This window comes from Schistocerca piceifrons, chromosome 2 (genome assembly GCF_021461385.2).
Source record: "Schistocerca piceifrons isolate TAMUIC-IGC-003096 chromosome 2, iqSchPice1.1, whole genome shotgun sequence".
NCBI classification, from domain to species: Eukaryota; Metazoa; Arthropoda; class Insecta; order Orthoptera; family Acrididae; genus Schistocerca; species Schistocerca piceifrons.
The window spans coordinates 439,785,217-439,805,818 of NC_060139.1; the positions used below are offsets into that span (position 1 = coordinate 439,785,217).

Sequence of the window (20,602 nt, forward strand, 5' to 3'; positions counted from 1 at the left end):
TGACAGCTACTTTTGTCAAGTTCCTCCTATCAAGAAGAGAATATCTAAGAAGGAGAAGCGGACAGCGATCTATGCTAACATTCCATCTGCCATATGTCCAGTTCTACATGGGGAAGCATTGCCAATACCTGAACCACCGACAGAGTACGAGATTACTTCTGATGGGGATTCTGAATGTACTGAACCATGTACATCACAAGATCTAGAGTTTCTTCCAAATATATCATCAACTGAGGGTACACAAAAATTGTCTCAAAATGAATTAAGTGATCTCATTAGAGATTTGGAGGTCTCTAAAGCTAAGGCTGAGATTTTAGCATCAAGATTGCAGCAGCGCAATTTTCTGGAAAGCAATGTAAATGTTTCATTCTACCGCAGAAGAGAGAAACAATTCACTACTTTCTTTTTAACATGAAAGACAGTCTTGTGGGCTGTGTAGGCATAAATGGTCTAATGAAGGCTCTCGGAATTAATTACAACCTTGATGAGTGGAGACTCTTTATTGATACGTCAAAAGTTGAGCTTAAAAGCAGTGCTTTTACATATTGGTAATGAGCTTCCTTCTATTCCAGTTGGGCATAGTGTGCATATCAAAGAGTCATACCAAAACATGAAAATTTTACTAGAAACCATTGAGTATAATAACTCTCAATGGCAGATTTGTGGTGACTTGAAAGTGGTTGCACTGCTATTACGTAGGCAGTAAGGGTATACTAAATATTGCTGCTTTCTCTGTGAATGAGATAGCAGAGCTCGTGCATCTCATTACAGTACACACTAATGGCCCACAAGAAAATCTCTTCAAGCAGGCATAAAGAACATTAAGAGTGAACCTCTAGTAGACCCTAAAAAGATTCTGCTCCCACTCTTGCACATCAAGTTGGGTCTCATGAAAAACTTTGTTAAGGGAATGAACAAAGATGGTGTCGCACTTAAGTACTTATGGCAAAAATTCCCTTACTTAAGTGATGCCAAAGTAAAGGAGGGCATCTTTGTAGGCCCACAGATTTGAGAGCTTTTTAGAGACCATACTTTTGATGGAATCATACAACGTGATGAGAAGCATGCATGGGAATGTTTTAAGACAGTCTGTTTACAGTTCTTAGGGAACAAACTAGCAATAAATTACAAGGAGATTGTAGATAACATGTTATCATCTTATGAAAAACTTGATTGCAACATGTCATTGAAAATGCATTTCTTACATATTCATCTTGAGTTCTTCCTCAAAGAGTGTGGTGCAGTAAGTGATGAACGTGGGAAGCGATTTCATCAAGATATTGCCACTTTTGAGAAGAGGTATGCCAGAAAGTGGAGCCCTATTATTTCAGCAGATTTCTGCTGGACTGTCATACGGGATGTTCCCGAGTAGGTGTATAAACGCCAAGCAAAGCGAAAATGGTCATCTTCTGAATTTATCTCTGAACAAAATATGTAATTGTATATACTGTACATCAGGACATTTAACATTTGTAATCATTTATATACATATGTGACCAGTTAATTTACATATTTTCTTTGTGCTTTACATAGTTCTGGTACAAAGTGTTTTCATTCGTGTAATATTATCGTCATTTTTTCTTAATATTTTACTTTTGTGCTTCCGGAATGGCACTGAAACTTATCAATGCATAACACATAACATAATTCAAGTAATTATTCACTTAAAATTTGTTATGCTGAATCTTGGAACATGAATGCATGTTCAGTTAGTGTGTTATTTATACAAAAATGTAGATTACTTTTTTTAAAAAACTGGAGCCACGGATATGCAACAATCTTGTCATAGTAATACTTGGCAAATTTGCAGTCAGAGCAATAGCACAAGGAGCATTGAACATTGTGCAAAATTGGTGCAGGAAACAGGATCTAAGGGTCAGTCCTAAGAAGACTGTTGTAGTACCATTTATGAGGAAGCAGATCCCACACACATACTGGAATCTCAGGCTTCTTGATGAAACTTTACCAGTGAAGGGGATAGTGAAATACCTAGGGGGAACCCTGGATGAGAAACTATTGAAGACCCCTCACGTACAGAGCCCATGTTCTAAGGTGAAAAGTAATCTAGTGAGTACCAGGAGAGCTTGTGGTAAAAATTGGGGCTTAAGCCCCAAGAGTATGTACTGGATATACACCACAGTAGTAAGACCTATCATCACTTATGGGGCTACAGTGCAGTGGAAAAAGGTACAACAGCAGGTAGCTGGTAAGGAGATAGCTAAGGTGCAGAAATTGGCCTGCTTAGCCATACAGGCGGAATTAGCAGCATAACCATTGCTGGGATGGGAACCGTGTTGGACGTGCTCCCATTATACCTGTGGGTAAAGATGGAGGCAGCAGCAGGAGCACACAGGTTAAAGACTGGCAAAAACTGGAACTCACTGGGATATCCAGGATCTCACAGTAAAATACTGAGTGAGGTAGATATAGGTATGGTTGGGGAAATGCTGGTCGACTATATAATAACTCCCAGTTGCTTCAACAGGCCATTCAAAGTAGTAATTGGAATTAGAGAGCTCTGGGAGAACAGATTTCGACACCATACTGGAGACATAGTCTGGTTCACTGACAGTTCGAAAACAGACCAAGATGTTGGGGCCAGGGTATACAGGGTGCAGTCAAGGCTGGAGAGTGCACTCTGTCTAGGGAAGATGGCCACCGTGTTTCAAGCAGAAATATCTGCTATCAGGGTGTGTGTGGAGGAGAATTTGTGGATGTGCTACAGAGGTTGTAGCATTTTCATTTATTCAGACAGCCAAGCAGCCCTGAAAGCACTGGGAGCCTCTGCAACAAGATCAAAGATCGTAGCAGAATGCAAAGGTTCTTGTTGAGCTAGGGGAAAGCAACAGGGTAAACCTACTGTTGGTCCCTGGTCACTCAGGAAATAGTGGTAATGAGCACGCCAATAGGTTGGCCAGGATAGGGGCGATGACACCATTTATTGGACCAGAACCTATCCTGACAATCACCAAGGCAATGATCTAAAACTATGAGACTGGACAAGCAGACACCATGTAGAATATTGGGCTAAGGTCCAAAATCAAAAACATGGAAAGGTATTGATGCTGGAGCCATGTCCTAAGAGAAGTGTCTCAAACCTAGGCTTGAACAGGAGAGAAATGGAACTCACAGTTGGACTATTGATTGGCAGTGAGAATTTCAAAGAACACCTACATACAATGGGGATAATAGAAGAACACCCCAAATGTAGGATGTGTGGTGTGGGAGAGGAAACCACATCACATTTGATCTTTGAATGCGAGGCATTGGAGATTAAAAGACACAGAATATTCAGATCAACCAGACCTGAAGAAAATGTGTCTAGCAAAGCACTGGTAAAGGATCTCCTTGCACTGTTCAAGGGCATTGGTTGGCTTTACTAGAGACACAGGGCATGATACCACACAATAAACTCACCAATGGGCTTCACCAATGTTGTTTTTGCTTCCCTGATAAAATCAAATCAAATCAACTCCCATCTCAGCCCCTCTTTACCGCCACCACCAGGACTATGTCTCCCATCATGCGTATCTGCTCACAATCTGGTCACAGCAGCCAGAGATAGTGGTCATGTGTATGAGTTCTGTTAGCATGACTGTGTGTGTGTGTGTGTGTGTGTGTGTGTGTCAGCTTTTCTTCCATGCTGAAACCCAGTGCTGTTTTCCTTCATTACTATTTGATAACACATTGCTGTACTCAGTGTCTGTCCGACTTTCTTTTCTAAACTGCACGCCATGCTATTACTTGTGAGCCACAATGTATCAGCTGTCTTGCTTGCACATAACACACAGCTAAAAGGCTATATTTCCACATCAGTTTCTGTATCTTCCCTTGACACAAGAACTTGTATCCCATCCTTCTATCACCTCCCCATCCCCACTATTTCTCCTTTCATATATTATACCAACCTCACCTAATCTAGTCATATCTGCTGTCCCCATTCTTCCATTGCAAACTTGCTTTGACCTCATTGTGCTTTCACATCCATTTCAGTGGGTTTTCGCCTTTAACTATTAGCCCCCTCAGGTTTCATCTTGATTCCCCATACTTCAACCGTTCCATCCTTTTTGTGATTTCTCCCACATTTTTTGTGTATTTTGTGATTTTTTTTTTTTTTGGCACATATTGCTAGGTTGATTAAGTATTTTTCTACATTTTTATGCGTGGATTTTTGTTCCTTCCATCTGTGCCAATACAGAAAAGTTTCCTTATCCCTAGCCAGAACCCTGTTCCACATACTGTTCCTGCATTGTTGCTTGGCTCATGGAATCCCCCCAAATGGCCTTAACAACAAATTATCCATCCTCTGTTGCACACTCTCCTTCCACAATGAACACCATTTGTTCAGATTCCGCCAGTCTTTAACCCTTATCAACATGCTCCTGAAAAACCACATCAATCAGGCCCAAACCTTCTTACCATACCTCCTCTCCATCTGTAAAATTCTCCTGCTGTGCAATCCCAAATTCCTGGATCCTATCTCACACACTGAAACTCTTGCCCTCCAGGAACTAGAGCAGCATACACAACACCACCCCAAAAAAATCTTCAAGCTGTTCACCTCCTACTCTCGTATTGGACTATCATTATACACCACCTCTACAACAATCTCAAAACCTCCCCAACATCTCCTGATTGCTGACAAACCCTGCCTCACAGACCTACTACAGTTACCCCATTATCAAAAACTCCCACCCACCATCACACAGAACCACAAACTAAACAGATCAAAAACACAGTCATGAACCTTTCTCCAAAAGCCTTCGCCCCACAGAAGTATCAGTCCTTTCCAAAGGCGTCACCTTTTGCCCCACTCCCAAAGAGTGGTTAAAGAACTTCTCTCCTTCTCCCAGTCCCTACAGTGGAAACACTTCTTGGCTACCAACCCTACCAATCAGACTCAACCAGAGACCAATGTTGAACCCTATCTGACTTACTTCAGTCCTCCATCCAAGTATGATCCACTTCCACTGCCTCCAAATCAGTCACTCCTCAAATCATTATGCCCATCCCAGAACCTCTCCCTAAAATCAATGTCTCCCCACGCCCCTACCACTCCCCCCAACACCTACCTTCCACACGCTTCCTGAAGTCCATAAACCCAACCACACAGGATGTCCCATTGGGGTCCACCTTTCCCACAGTGAAATTCTGCCCACCAACGAACCTACACAATATCCTTGTCTGTTCCTACACAACCCCAGCTCCCAAGCACTTGTCTCATGGTTCATACCCCTTTAATAGGCCTATAAGGAAGGCTGTCCCCCCACTAAGAGAATCTCTGCTCTCGTACCAACACCTCCTGTATAAAGGATGCCACCCATTTCATCAACACTCTCGACAGTTCCTGCTACTTTATCACATTGTGTCCTGTTCATCACTATTGGTGTCATCTCCATTTACACTAATGTTCCTAACGTCCATGGCATTGTAGCTATTGAATTCTACCTTTCCCAACACCTGACAGATTCCAAGCCTACTACCTCCTTTCTGGTCACCATGATCAACTATATCCACACCCACAACCACTTCTCCTATGAAGACATCACCAACAAACAAATCCAGGGTATGGGAATGGGCAACCTATTCATGGGCAATCTAGAGGAATCCTTTGTAACCAATCAGTACACCAAACCCCTCACCTGGTTCAGATTCATTGACGACATCTTTGTGATCTGGATAAATGGTGACAAAACCCTTTCCACATTCCTCCAGAGCCTGAACACCTTCTCTCCCATTCTCTTCACCTGGCCTTGAATACATCAACAAATTACTCCACCAGGGATATGATTTTCTCAAGTCAACCCCTGAAATGAGATCATCCCTTGACAAAATTCTCCCCACACCACCCAGAGTTGCCTTTCGTCGCCCCCCTAACCTCCGTAACATCCTTGTTAAACCCTACAATATTCCCAGACTACCTTCTCTACCCAGCGGTTCCTACCCCTGTAACCGACCCCGCTGCAGAACCTGCCCCATGCATCCCCCACAACCACCTACTCCAGCCTCGCTACTGGTAAAACATACACAATTCAAGGCAGGGCCACGTGTGAAACTACACACGTCATTTATCAGCTGACATGCCTGCACTGCACAGCCTTTTACATCGGTATGACAACAACTAAACTGGCTGAGCGCATGAACGGACACAGACAAACTGTCCGTCTAGGAGATGTCCAATACCCAGTAGCAGAGCATGCCCTCCAGCATAATTCTAGGGACCTAGGAACCTGCTACACCGTATGTGCCATTTGGCTTATCCCACCCAACACCAGTCCCTCTGAACTGCGGAGATGGGAACTTGCACTCCAACACATCCTTTCATCCCGCCATCCCCTGGACTGAACCTACGTTAAACAACCTCACTCCCATTTACTCTTCAGTCTTCTCCTCTTTCCCTTTCGTCTTTAGCCATTCATGCATCTTTTCATCCTACATAGTTGTGTTTATCTTTATACTGTATACCTCTTTATTTCTGTATGCATCCTCTTTGGTTTGAAGCTGGCACGGTACTTACAGTAGAATATCTTTGGCTTCCCCCTCACCACCATGCCTCCATCCTTGCTACCCTCCCTGTTTTCCTTTCCCTGTAGCTTCATAACCTGGGTTGTGAGTAACTGAATCCACTTTCCCTTCTTCCCTTTCTTTCCCCCCTCTCCTCCCTGATGAAGGAACATTTGTTCCGAAAGCTAGGAACGTAAATTTTCGGTTCTGTTTTTTGTGTATCTATCGGCTGTACTGAGCTGAGGTAAGTACTGGCCAGCCCCTCTATCTCTTTGTTAGTATTTGTAATTGTTTATAGTGATTAAGAAGCCACACACCATATCACGAAGTCTAAAATTAGGAAACATACATCTACAACTATAAACTGCAAAGCACTGTAAAGTGAATGGCAGAGGGTACATCCCACTGTATGAGTCATTAGGGCTTTTCCCATTCCACTAAAATGAGGTGCGCAAGAAAAATGATTGTTTAAATGCCTCTGTGTGTGCTGTAATTAATCTTATCTTGTTCCCACAATCCCTACAAGAGTGGCATGTAGGGCTTTGTGGTATATTCCTGGAGTCATCACTTAAAGCCAGTTCTTGAAACTTTGTTGGCAGACTTTCTCAGGTTAGTTTCCATCTATCTTCAAAACTGCCAGTTCATTTCTTCACGTATTATAGTGCAAAATTCTATCCACTGCACTAACTGAGTAGTATAACTTTGCAATGTTAAATTAAGATGCTTGTTGTACATGTGATTAAGCTGTTCTTTACTGTTCATTTTGTACTAAAAATATGCACAGAAAGAAATATTTGTTACAGACTTTTTGTGTTGTTAGGATCCAAGGAATTGTGCTTTGACACACGAAATCGTTAATTTTGGTTCACTCTGTATATTAAGTGTCTACTGTATCCCAGTCATCTTCATCAGTAAATTTATGTCATAACATAAATAAATCAAAATGATGCCGAGGGCATTTAATCCCTGTCTTGTAATTTAAAACTGATGGTCTTAAATATGCATCCCAATTCCTTGTTCTTTTATATCTTGATACACCATAAGAAGCATGCACATTCAACATGTGTTGTATATGTTTCTCCATTTGGAAAAGTCAGCATAAACTCCATAAAGAAAGGAATAAAAATAAGACGATAACTGATGCCAAATATATAAACAGTTATAAAATCAAACCGCAGAAGATACAGTTTTTTAACCTAGTGTTCGTCAAGTCATAACGAACACTACAGTTGCCATAATGAAACCAGGTGGCTCAAGGTTGCACACGTGTCAGCCCCTTATGCCTTATGCCAATTTGCCCCTGTAATGTTGCTGTGTCAGGTATAGGCTGGTCAGTCATCAAAATTTGCTACTTTGATGTGATTGTTTCAGTTTGTTCCATGAAATTGTTCTCCTTCACAGATTGTTATAAGTGGTACTGTAGAGTAACATTTTGTACATAGCACAGTTACTAGCCTACATCTTATTGGTGTTTACCAGGACCAAATGTGAACATTAAAAACAAACTAAAGATGTAATATTTAAAGTCTTATAACTTTGTTCAAGCACAAACATAATGGCAGGAGCAAGAAGAGTCTGAGAAAGAACAATGCCACATTTAGTGGCATCATAATTTCTTCAGAGGCTGTAAGTACTGTCTTCCATTCACCAAAAAAGAAATTTAAAGGGAAATGCAGACTCACTCACAGGGACAATTTTAATAAAGACATGGTCTGCAGGAATATTTGTTAGAATACTACAGCAGAGCAAAGCATCCTACGGCCAGTTAAGTCCATCCCCAACTACAATACACAATTGAAAATGAGGATTTGGAAATGCCCATTCTTTGCCTTCTAAAAGACTTGGGTTTTTTAGTTCAGAAAATGTAAGGATGGACACAAATCCCTTATGGAACAAAGTGATATTGCTGCCTTGAGAACTTCTTTTGAACTACACTTTTATTGCATACAGAAAGTAATAGGCATGTGGTTTATCTGGAAAAATCTTGAGTTTCGCAAAACCATACCAAAAAAAAATATACTCAGCACGGCTCCAAGAGGTTAGGTGGCCTGAATGTGCCTCAGATACTTTTTTATATCGTATATCAGTGTTCTGGATAATTGGTGCATCGATGAAGAGTCTGTAACAGCTCCAAATATATTTTTTGTGCTATAATGAATATTTTTGATCATCAAAACCACGTACTTTTAAAAATTTCACAAAAGTTCCACAAAACGTTGAAATTTCATAACCATTTACCGTCAACTATTTCAAAACAGCAACAATACTATAGATCACATCTTTCTTTGAACAATTTAGATCAAATGTAAATGATGTCTGAAAAAAGCATATAAGTATCCTACAAACAACTTTCGATCACACCGACTTCGGACTAAAACTTTAAATGTAATAATGTTAGATGAAGGTATGATGTCTGTTCTTTCAGACATGTCCAAAAGAACCAGACATCATGCATTCATATAACTGATTCGCCTCAATGAACAACGAATGCACCGCCTTCAGTGCAGATGCATAATTACATTCAATCTCCTGTGGGAATCATAAAGTAGTGAGCATGGAGGACATGGATGGTGACTGTGGACAGGTGGTGGGTGCTTGGTGGGTATGTGGGTAGGCTGGGAGACGTGACGAGATAGTGCACGCAATTACTATAAACACTGTGTCCAGAGGGTGCAGTGATTAACACAACTGTCTAGTAAGCAGGAGATTTCTGGATGAATCCCAGTCTGCCACACATTTTCACTCATCACTGTTGATTCTGTATAAAGTACCAGTGCAGCTGACATCAATAGTTCCTTCCCTTTCCTTTCTCTTTCTCTCCTATCCACATTCAATTTGCATAACGAGTAATAAATGTTATTTCATATTCAAAAGGTTTTCAACATAAATAGTAATAATAAATACTTTTATTTTCAATATACAGGAAAATTTTCAATTTCAGCATATAACATTACAGAGCAATCTTTTCCTGACATTCTGAGATTATTTCCTTATAATAAGTCACCTGTGTATCTACCAAATAATTTCTACACAAAAAAGAAGATGACAGATGGATAGAAGATAATTATGAAAAGTTAAAGTGATGAGTTGAAAAAAGCATGCAGTCTGAGAAATGAAATTTCTGAAATAATATTGCATGAGCATCAAGTCCCTGATAATTTTTCATGCTTCTGGATTATGAGATGAAAATTATGTTGTATTCCCATAAATGTCCCTACAAAGTACACAATGCAATCCTACACAGTTTCGAATTAACTAAGTTCATTTATGATGTGGATATTCCAAAAAACGCAAGGTTCGCATCGTTGGACATCACAAATCTTTACACGAATATACCTATACAAGAGACTATCTCTATCATTAATGATAACTTAACGCATCACAAAATCATGAGCCCCAAAGAAACAGTAGAATTCATCGAACTGTTAAGAATTACTCTAGATTTTAATTATTTTTCATTTAATAATAAAATATACATACAGGAAGATGGACTTGCAATGGGGAATTCCCTGGCTAGCACTATAGCAGATATCTTCGTCAACTACGTTGAAATCCAATTTTTCAAAAATAATCCACAAATAACAAATAAAATTATATACTACAAAACATATGTTGACGACACACTGCTATTATATAACGGCTCTAAGGAAGAAATTGATGCTTTTGCTAACAACTTAAATAATTTACATCCAAAACGTGTATTTACAGTAGAACACGAAAGTAACAATAGTATTAATTTCCTTGACCTCACAATTACAAATCAGAATGGAAAACATAACATTTCTATTTATAGAAAACCCACATCAACTGACGTAATAATAAATGCTACATCATGCCATCCATTAAGATACAAAATGGCATTTTTTAAAACTATGATACATAGGATACTGAAATTACCCCTCCAACATGATGCAATCCAAAAGGAAATTGATACATTAAAACAGATAGCAGTTGCTAACAATTATAATTCCCTTCAGGTTGATCTGTTATAGCAAAAATTAAAAGAAAAAAATGACGCTGTTATAAATTCCAAGAAGAGATTTACACAAATGACATACATGGGACCTATCTCAGATAAAATAAATAAATTATTTAAGAACACAAGCGTGACAATAGCATTTAAAACTAATAACCCCCTACAGATGAAACTGAAACACACAATTGGAGACTTAAATAGATACCAAAAGTCAGGCGTTTATAAAATAATAAGTAATGACTGTGAGAAACAGTATATTGGCCAAACTGGCCGTAACTTTTTAACACGTTTCAAAGAACATACTACTGGCACTGCACGCATAAAATCAATATTTGGTCAACATCTTGATGGATACAATCATTCTGAGGGTTGCATTTCTAGCAATTTGAAAATATTACATACTGTGCCAAAAGGACCACTGCTAAATACCTTAGAAGAAATTGAAATTTTTTCACTTCACAAAAGTAATCCATTATCTGTTTTAAATGAACAACTTCAGTTCAAAGACAAACATTTCTTTGAGCTTTTCGATGATCTGCTTTAGAATGTTTACTCTTCTGTTCTTTGTTTTAAAAAGTTAATATATATATATATATATATATATATATATATATATATATATATATATATATATATATATTTCAATTATAAAGACTTTTAGCAAATATTTTATCTTTACATTGTAATTGTCTTTTACCAAACATTATTTTATGATTGACTATATGTTTTAGAATTTTTGCTTTTATGCTTTTAGACTGCATATTGCTAATTCGCATCGTTTTATTTTTGACACTGGTTCATAATTTTATAATTTTTAAAGTCTTTCATTTTTATTTGCTTATATGACTGGCATATAAACAGAGGAATAGCAATGCATTAAATGAAAAAAAAGGCTCATGTAATCTACATATCAACTTCATAGATAATATTTCATATATACGGACAACTACTTCGTATCATATTTGGGCAGCATGTAGTATACATGTTAGCTACAGATTACTGTAGCTTACTCTTTTTGTTTACATAAAGACAAGTTGCTACTCAATAATACATCGTCTGACGCCACAGTCTTTGCCATTCTACTTCGCAACAACTTCGTTGGAAAGAAGCCTGCTGCCACATCTTTGCACTGGTGTTTGTCCTCACCATGGCAACCACTAGTTCGACTATCGACTTTACAACAACTTCAGTGAAAGAAGCCTGCTGCATCATCTTTGCAACGGCGTCTAACTTCACCATAGCAACCAGTGGTTCCAAATGGTTCACTGACAGGCCTTGAGAGGGCAACCCATGTACTGCCAAACCGAAGTTCATTTTCCTACATATTTAAATATTTTTAACGCTTCTTAATTGACAATAGCTGTTTAATAAGCTAAGTTTAGTGTGTATTTATTTCTAATTCTTGACAATGTTCTTTTAACTAAGAAATTTTAAATTGTAATTCGACTTATAACTCATTGGTTAATAATGACATCATGCAGTCAGAAGTGGGTGGAGCGTCCATTATATATAGTAAGACGTGCACTGGTTTCTCCAGTAGTGATTCTCCAACAGAAAGAGGTTCCTACTCAATGGTAATTCAACGTTTTATAGCTTTATAACTTTATGTATTCTGTTTAATGTATGTAGCCCTCTAATTAGAGCTTTGTATACAACTTATAGGTCTGAAGATGACCACAGTAGTGGTCGAAACCGGTAACCTTGTTAAATAAATCGTGATCAAGACTGTTTTTAATAGTAATTATTGGATTTAATTTCACTTTTCAGTTCATCTAATTTAGCTAAAATTGTTCTCAACAAACTGTCCTGGTCTGGTTTTCATTCAACTTGCAAATGGTCTGAGTCCTGACCCACATCTGATGCCCTGGCGCAGCACACACTGACTCACTTATAGATTTTTCACTTTTTACCATGTTTACTACTTACAAAAACTACACACATCAAAAAACAGAAATTTTTAAGTATCTTCTGCATTTTTCTTGTCTCTTCTTTCGAAGTCCTGCTTTACAATCTTATGTCTGAATTTGTACTTTCATTTGCTAGAAGTCCCAGTTATCAGAATTCATGTTTAGCATCATGTTCTCTTCAACAATTTTTTTCAAAATATTGTTTTCACATAATAACATACTTCTGAAAAAAATTCATATCCCAGCTAGAGCCCGCACATATTCCCCTTAGATATTTCGTATTGAATATAAAGCCTTATTGCAATCTAGTGTTATACACTATTTCTGCAATATATGTAATGTCTTTCTAAGGGAAGACAATATATTATTAATATTACTTAACTTGAAGTAGGCATCAGCGTATGGTTGTAGCTCTCATTGCATAACCTTGTTGAAAATAAATATGGTCCAGGGTGTTTGTTTTGATAAAACTAGAGTTTAATTCCATTTTCTTGCCATCAATACTTTTTATTTTTAGATAATTCTTGTCAAATAACACCTTCACTTAATGCAGAAACGCTATTGTATACTATATGCTGTAATGTTCATGCAAAGACATAATGTACAGTATCTCATTGTTCTAAGAGCTTACAAAATGTGTGTCCTGAACTGAACAGCTAACCTGACAGAAGTACATGTGACACCTTTGGCACGAATTTCAAAATATATATATAAGTTACATTTTATTCTGGAAACATCCAGAACAAATTAACAATGAGAACATTTCCACTTTTAAGATTTAAGATCCATCTATACTAAACTATACTTCTTGTGAATGAAAAACTTTCGGATATACAGTGCACATAAAACAACTTTATCAGGAAATGCCACATCACATGCTTCCCATAATGTAGGTCTGTAAATTAATCAAATATAAGTGGCATCTGTTGTCAACAATGTTACACCTATTATCACCCAGAAATAAAAACGAGGGTGTATTTTGTACTTTGTAGAGTCATTTATGGGAAGACAACAATATTTTTGTATTATAATCCAGAACCATGTAAAATTATCAATACGTAACGGACCAACTTTGAGAAATACAGAACTTCATCAGAGTGCTAATGCATTGTGCATAATCATGGGAAAAAATGAATAATTTACTTTATACCCAAAAATTGGTACAACTGTAGCTGAGAAATAATGTGGTATCACTGGCATCCATAATCTGAAAAGTTATTTTAAATATAAGTTTGTAATAGCATGAAGAAGCTCACATATGTAAAAGGAATTATCAATATCGTATCTATTAATTCTCAAGTCAACGTCCCATTTTGTCGACATATACTAACTACACAGATATGAATGAGGTATCGCTAGAAAGGATTTTTAACTGGCTCCTGACACTGCATACTGATTTTCAGCTTCAACTTACTATTTGTGGAAAAATGTAACATAAAAGAGACTCTTTACTGTCATACACAAAAGGGCATCATATATGCCCAGCTGCATACCTACATTTTACGAAGCTAACTTACTAATCACAAATAGGAAACTCACTTTTCATATTATCTTATTATAAATACCATTTTTTTGTTTTGAAGTAATTATTAACTGGATAATTCACACACAAATAAGCACAGATTACAACCATAACCACTGTGGTAATCCATTATCTCTGTCTGTCACACAAGTTGCCTTTTCTAAAGGAGTACAATCTCTGAAACAACAAATATATTTGTCACTGCCACCTTGAACTGTGATTTACCTATTGCTACTACAGCCTAACAAGCTTACGTAAAATACAAAGTTCAATTAAAATTGCTGCACTAGTGTCAGTCATAGTCGAGGGAAAGGGAAATTTTATCAAAATTCAATGGTGGCGCGGTTGGACAATGAAATCTGGGGCTGCTGGCCAGCAGGCCAGACAAGGTAAACACGGCACTTGCGGGCACGGAGCTGTAACAGTGGTATTGCACACAATATTTGTTTTGAGTGGAGCAACAACAAGGCAGGAAACTGCAGCATTGCTTTAAGTTATTGCAATGTATGAGGTGGGGCACTAGGCCAGAGCCAGGAGTGGCAATTTGTAAATGGCTGACATTTGGGAATTTATCCCTGCCATAGTTTCTGTCTCTCTCTGACACTACGTCAGAAGCGAGGGAGAAACCAATATAAATAAATGGGCAATTTTAGCTTGACAGCTGACAAAATTACCAGCTGCTATTAGAGCCGACCAACAAGCCACAGGAGGGAAACCGATGAGCTCACCCACTGATGCACAAACAAATCGCCAACATCTCCATACACTGTGCATCTGATATATGACCTATCGGACACAAAAATGATGATAAACCTAACTGTTGCAGGTTGCTGATGCTGATTGAGAGTTCAACACCGGCACCCAGTGGTAGCTGCTGAGCAACACCACCACACAACATCAAAGGTATTGACGTGTATGATACCCACTACTAACAAAGCCTACCCTTGTATGACCTGTCGCAGCCAGCAAGACATCCGCTACTGCTCTTACCACCCAACCTAACTATCGCAGAGGTTTTTTTCCCTTGGCTCTTGCCTTGGCACTTTTTTTCCTCTGCCCTTCAGACTGCTACCCTTCGTTCGACTTCGACCCAATCTATCTCCAGATGAGCGCGTATTAATGGTTAACCTTAACCAGATGTACACAAACATCACAATACCCACATCCTGCAACACCTCACTCTAGTGAAAACTAACCCTTACTCAGAGATGGCAGTAGATCTTTTGAGTTGGCCATCATGCCAGTGTGGGCGTGGAGGGGCTCCAGCTCTTTAAAAAAAAAGCTTGACAGAACGTGCCAGGTCAGTCAAGTGTCAGGACGGACCTGTGCTGGTCTACACTCATAGCCAGTCTGACAGCAATGTTATAAGTATTCGGCATGAACTTGTACTTTGTTTCTACAGTCTTGTTCAGACTATATTCCACCTCCGGGGACACAACACCAGGGCGGGATGGCACGGCACCCTGGAACTTGGAGATCGCACGGTCTGCCTGAAAGAGGACAGTGACAGTGGTCTGCAGTGGGTCCAGGAGGGGCTTGGATCCACTCCAGTCTACAGGCCACATTCGCTTCCCACTTGGCGTACAGGGGTCCGGGCAAGGCCTACACTGTGGGAGGCGCAGCAGCGCTGCGACAGTGCCAGACAGTGGCGGGTGTTGCCATCCAGCAAGCACCACTAGCGGCAAGTTGCGGCACAGTGTCCAGGAGGGTGCTGGTTCGAGTCCAGTCCTGTCCTGGTAGCAGCGGCGGCCTAAGGGCCACGGGTGACCAGTACATCCACCTTCATCCCATGGTCGGACAGCGCAGGCCAAACAGGCTGGAGGGGCCTTGATGACAGCCAGCTGGAATCACGGGACATTGGCGGGCGGCACGCTGACACTATGCTTCACCATCTAGTACTGTAACAGGGTGTATACATGGACAAGGAAAAAAAATTCCCGGATTTTTCTCGGATTTCCCGGTTAAAAATACACTTTCTCCCGGGTGAAAATACTCTTTTTCCGTGTTAAGTGACAGTATACTCTTCCTCGGCACTGTAAAACTCATCAAACCATTGAATGTTTATGGTTTTATATACCGACGTAGAATTTCCCGGCACTTTAGAAAACGAAACTCAGGGGCAAAAACACGTTTTGAAAGACCTTTGATGTGCAGCAACACGTACACTGCATATTTTCGTATTACGAAGGTATAAATCTGAATTCCACCAAACAACGCATGTCACTTTCCGAAGCATTGAAATCGAGATTGCTATGCACTTTTGTAAGCGTCATAGCTCATTCACGTGATCTTGCCAGCTGATGACAGCAATAGGACACGTGTTGTAGTCAGCCAATAGCAAGATCACTCTTTAAGTAGTGCGAATACACAAATAAGAAAAGTTAATGGCTTAAATTAATATACATTGACTATAATATTGGTCTCGGAGATTAATATAATGTTGATCTTTTTTTGTGCATGTTACACTTTAAGATACATCACACAAATGTGCCAGTAAAATTTTTAATAACGTCGCAAATGTCTCATCTTCTGGGCTCGAAATTCTTCTAAATGGTCATCCTCAAAGAGTTGATTTTTAAATGAGAGTCAAGCGCTTTGTGATTTAAGAAGTTCATCGTACATTCTCCCACATAGTTCATCTTTCAGAGAAGGAAATCTGCTTTGAATGTAACGCTTTTCAAACCACCATTCGCAATATTTTCCCGCGACCCGTTAGAAATAGGTTCGTTTCTGCAGTCGCAAAAAAGCGCCAGATAAATGGCATCACCGTGCTTGTGCAGCTACGATGACGCAGGAAGCCCATATGTTTGTACGTGTAAAACATTAAAAGATTTTACATTATGTCATAAAAGAAACAAGACATCAAAGGATACTTCAAGAGCATCAGGATTTCGCAAACCATGCTAAAATGCATAATTCGGCTTAAAATGCACATCCATATGTAAATTTTCTTGGAGTACCAGTACTCATGTTTGGTTCTTTATTATAGCATAATGCCATACGTGCACTTGAAATGTAGCAAACAGCTGAAACTAGCCAATAGTGTGAAATTAAACACTTAGTTTCAAATAAATTGACTGCCTCAGTAGAAAGTATTAATAAAAGCAAAGTCTCTTTAGCAAACCGGCAAAAATAACATCATTGTTCTGTAAGGCAATTAATGCTTGACTGTCAAAGGTGGAAATAAAATCTGAAACTATTAACATATTTTAGCCTGCCATAATTATGCGAACGTATTTTAATTCATTTGATAGCTCCCGGCCACAAAAATCCGTTTTGTTATCATTTAACGTGAGAGCAATAAACGAAGAGGAAACAACAAAATCGCTGAACGTAAATACAGGTCACGTGGAGACGACCCACCTCCCCACCACAACTTGGACTGCTCTGTGCATCAGCCCCGGATTTACGATATTTCTGAACAGGGGCAATATTAGGTAGTGGCGCCCAGCCACACTTCCGTAACCAGAAGCAGGAGAAGGTACTACTCATACGCGACTCAACTGCGCATGCGCAAGAGCCTGCCCGCAACTGCTCAAACGAATCACGCTTACTGGAAGCAATTTGTTGTTATAAAGCACTGCATAGTGTTCCTAAAGCCTTTGACACACTTTACTGTTGGCAGACGCTCGTATGAGCACCGTTTTGTTGTTGTATACGGCGCATTTCCTTTGCAACTTGAGTCCCCCCCCCCCCCCCCCCCCCCCCCCGTTCATGTTTTGTTGCTGCAGTATTATTCTGCAGTAGTGGGATACAATAATATACTTTGTTAGAGTACTGGTTCTTACCAGTCAAAATCACAAAAATTTAACTGAAAACTAAAACAATGAAAAATTCCCGGAATTCTAAACAATTCCCGGGTTTTTTCCGGATGAAAAAATTCCCAGGTTTTTCCCGGATCTCCCGGTTGTCCCGGATCGTATACACCCTGTGTAAATTAGCTGAATAACGCAATGTTACCGAATACCGCTGTATCACTCTGCACTGCCCCTCGACGCTCTTGAACTTGCTCGGCCTCCTGACAAAATATGGCACGATGGGTCCTGGCTTCAGCTCTGCCATCTGGAGTCCCGGGTTCGACATACCGACCCCACAGCAAAATCTCAAAATACAGTTAGAGGTTATTGTTGCCTTAGTGATATATCATGTAAGAAGCAAACACAACATTGTATTTTACACTCATATTTCTCATTACACTTCCCTTCGACAACAGGTAAATGTAAATGTTATAGTTAGAAGTTGAAAATCACAAGTAATACTGGTATGTTATTACTTAAAACTATAAAAATGTAAATGTTTCACACGGATCCCCTGGTAATAGAGATATACCTTAAAATAAGCATCTGCCTGTTTAGTGCCATGCTTATAATTATTTTTGTACATGCTTTGCAGTAACACCATTTTTTGCCTAAATGCAGTGCCTTTTTTTATTTTACTTGTTCTATGTTGAGATATATTTCTCCCAACTACTAAGAACAAAAACAGCTATACTATCAGCAAACCTTTTATAAATAGGTATAATGCCACAATATTTATTCAACTTGTTACTGACCCCAAGAAGGATTTCCACTGAGTAAAAATGGGTTGTAATTAGGAACGACATCACATTCAGTTACATTTCCAACATCACGTCCAGGATGAGTAGGTGGTGGAACATGTCTCATTAGTTTAAAGTTGCAGACCGATTTATTCTCTTTGCTTGATGCTGCATTATTTCCTGGTTCCAATATACGAACTGTGGGAAACAAAAAGAAAATTTCATAAACTAATTAACAGTCCATTGCTTTTAGTATTTATTGATATTTTTTACATACCACTTGATGCATGGTTTAAAGCAATTAAAGGAAATTCAATGTCTCACAATTTTATGACAACAGCTTCTGGGGGAGCAGGGATTTCACTAACCAGTAATAGTCTGAGGCTCGAGTGATTGTACCTGGGGGAACAGACAAGGATTTGGTGCTATTGTACTAAAGGCTTACCCAAAAATTTCCTCTGAAAATTGCCTTTAGTTGTTTAGTCACAGGAACAACTTATGAGGATAATGTCTTACATCTAATGCTGGCTAGAAGACCCAAACATTTATATTCAGTCAATTTACATATGAACATCAAGTAACACAAGGCTGTTATAGAGACCAGTCACTACAAACAATAACAGGAATATTAAGCACTGTAGAAAAATATTTCTACTTAGCAAGTGTGAAAGGAAACAGAGTGCATATTTCTCAAGTGGTAAATACCAAACATTCAACTGCAAAGCTAAAATGTGTGATATCAACTGACATAAATCAAGCTTATTTTAGAACACTGTTGTCCAGTATGTGTCAAGCAAGGGTGCGATTATTATGATTGAACTGCTGTGAGTCTTTCATCAGGTAAGGAAACTGCTACGAAATCACAAATTTAAATATGCAAAAACTAAAACTAAGAGAAGAAGAACAAAATACTTACACCATTTTAAGACACTCACACACACACACACACACACACACACACACACACACACACACACACACACGTTCTTCATTATTGTGTTTAAGCTCCGTAAAAACTGTCAAAGGAAACATATGGAAATATATTTGTGCTTGAAACATGTTTCCTGTGTCATTTTGTGACATATTTCCATCTTCGTTTCTGGTTTCTGTCCACACTGGTGACAGTGATTTCCTGCAGTGTACTTCCATGGTCTGTGGCGCTGTTTGTCGTATAGTTTTCGTATTTTCTGCTATGTTATGTCTACTGATGAGGAAACTGTAATGATATGTGGTGCTAAACTATTAATACTCCAAGAAAGTTTACGCAAATAAAGTAAAAGGTGTTGTCACTGTTGTGGATGAAAACATGATAGAGAAGAACTGGCAGTATTAACTTGCTATAGGAGCTGAATACGGAAGATGGCTCTGGTTTTCAAAACTTCACTTGGATGTCATCCGCTGATTTTAAATTCCAAATAGTATCTGAAATTAAGGGGGCATTGGTGGACGTCCTGAAGGTTTGTGTAACGTGTAACTAAGTGAAAAACATCATTAAATATGGATATTATCAAATTTTTATTTAGTTGGTATGTTCCTGCATAAATCATCAAAAAGTACTTCCTTAAAAGTGTCATTACTTTCCAGGTTGCTTATGAATGTGAAAGGAGAATGAATTCTGCAGAGCATCTTTTTTTTATGTTGTTCTTTTACTGCTTTGTTCACAAACTCAACAAGCAGACCTCAGATTGGTACAGAGGTATGTAATAACTCGACCATCTTCTGCATTGACCTTTCCATTTTTTCGGAAAAACTCACTATAACACGTGAAAGAACAACATGGATCAACTCTCTACACCAGACACAATGCGACATACACTAAAACGCCAAAGAAACTGGTATTTTCATGTATATTCAAATACAGAAGTATATAAACAGACAGAATACGGTGTTGCAGGCGGCAACACCTATGTAAGACAAGTGTCTGGCACAGTAGTTAGATTGGTTACTGCTGCTACAATGGCAGGTTATCAAGATTTAAGTGAGTGTGAACGTGGTGTTATATTCGGCATGTAACACAGCATCTCTGAGGTAGCGATGAAGTGGGGATTTTCTGGTACGACCATTTTACAAGTGTACTTTGAATATCATGAATCTGGTAAAGCATCAAATCTCTGACATTGCTGCAGCCAGAGAAAGATCTTGCAAGAACGGGACCA

The 20,602-nt window shown here is 39.0% G+C and overlaps 1 protein-coding gene across 1 annotated transcript in view; it reads right to left on the minus strand.

The window, feature by feature from the left end:
* LOC124776796 (piRNA biogenesis protein EXD1-like) overlaps positions 1-20,602 on the minus strand; it is a 228,305-nt gene that overhangs the window by 157,650 nt on the left and 50,053 nt on the right. The window contains exon 3 of the mRNA XM_047251936.1: positions 18,462-18,644. Coding sequence (XP_047107892.1) covers positions 18,462-18,644 — 183 coding nt within the window. The remainder of the gene's footprint in view (positions 1-18,461; positions 18,645-20,602) is intronic.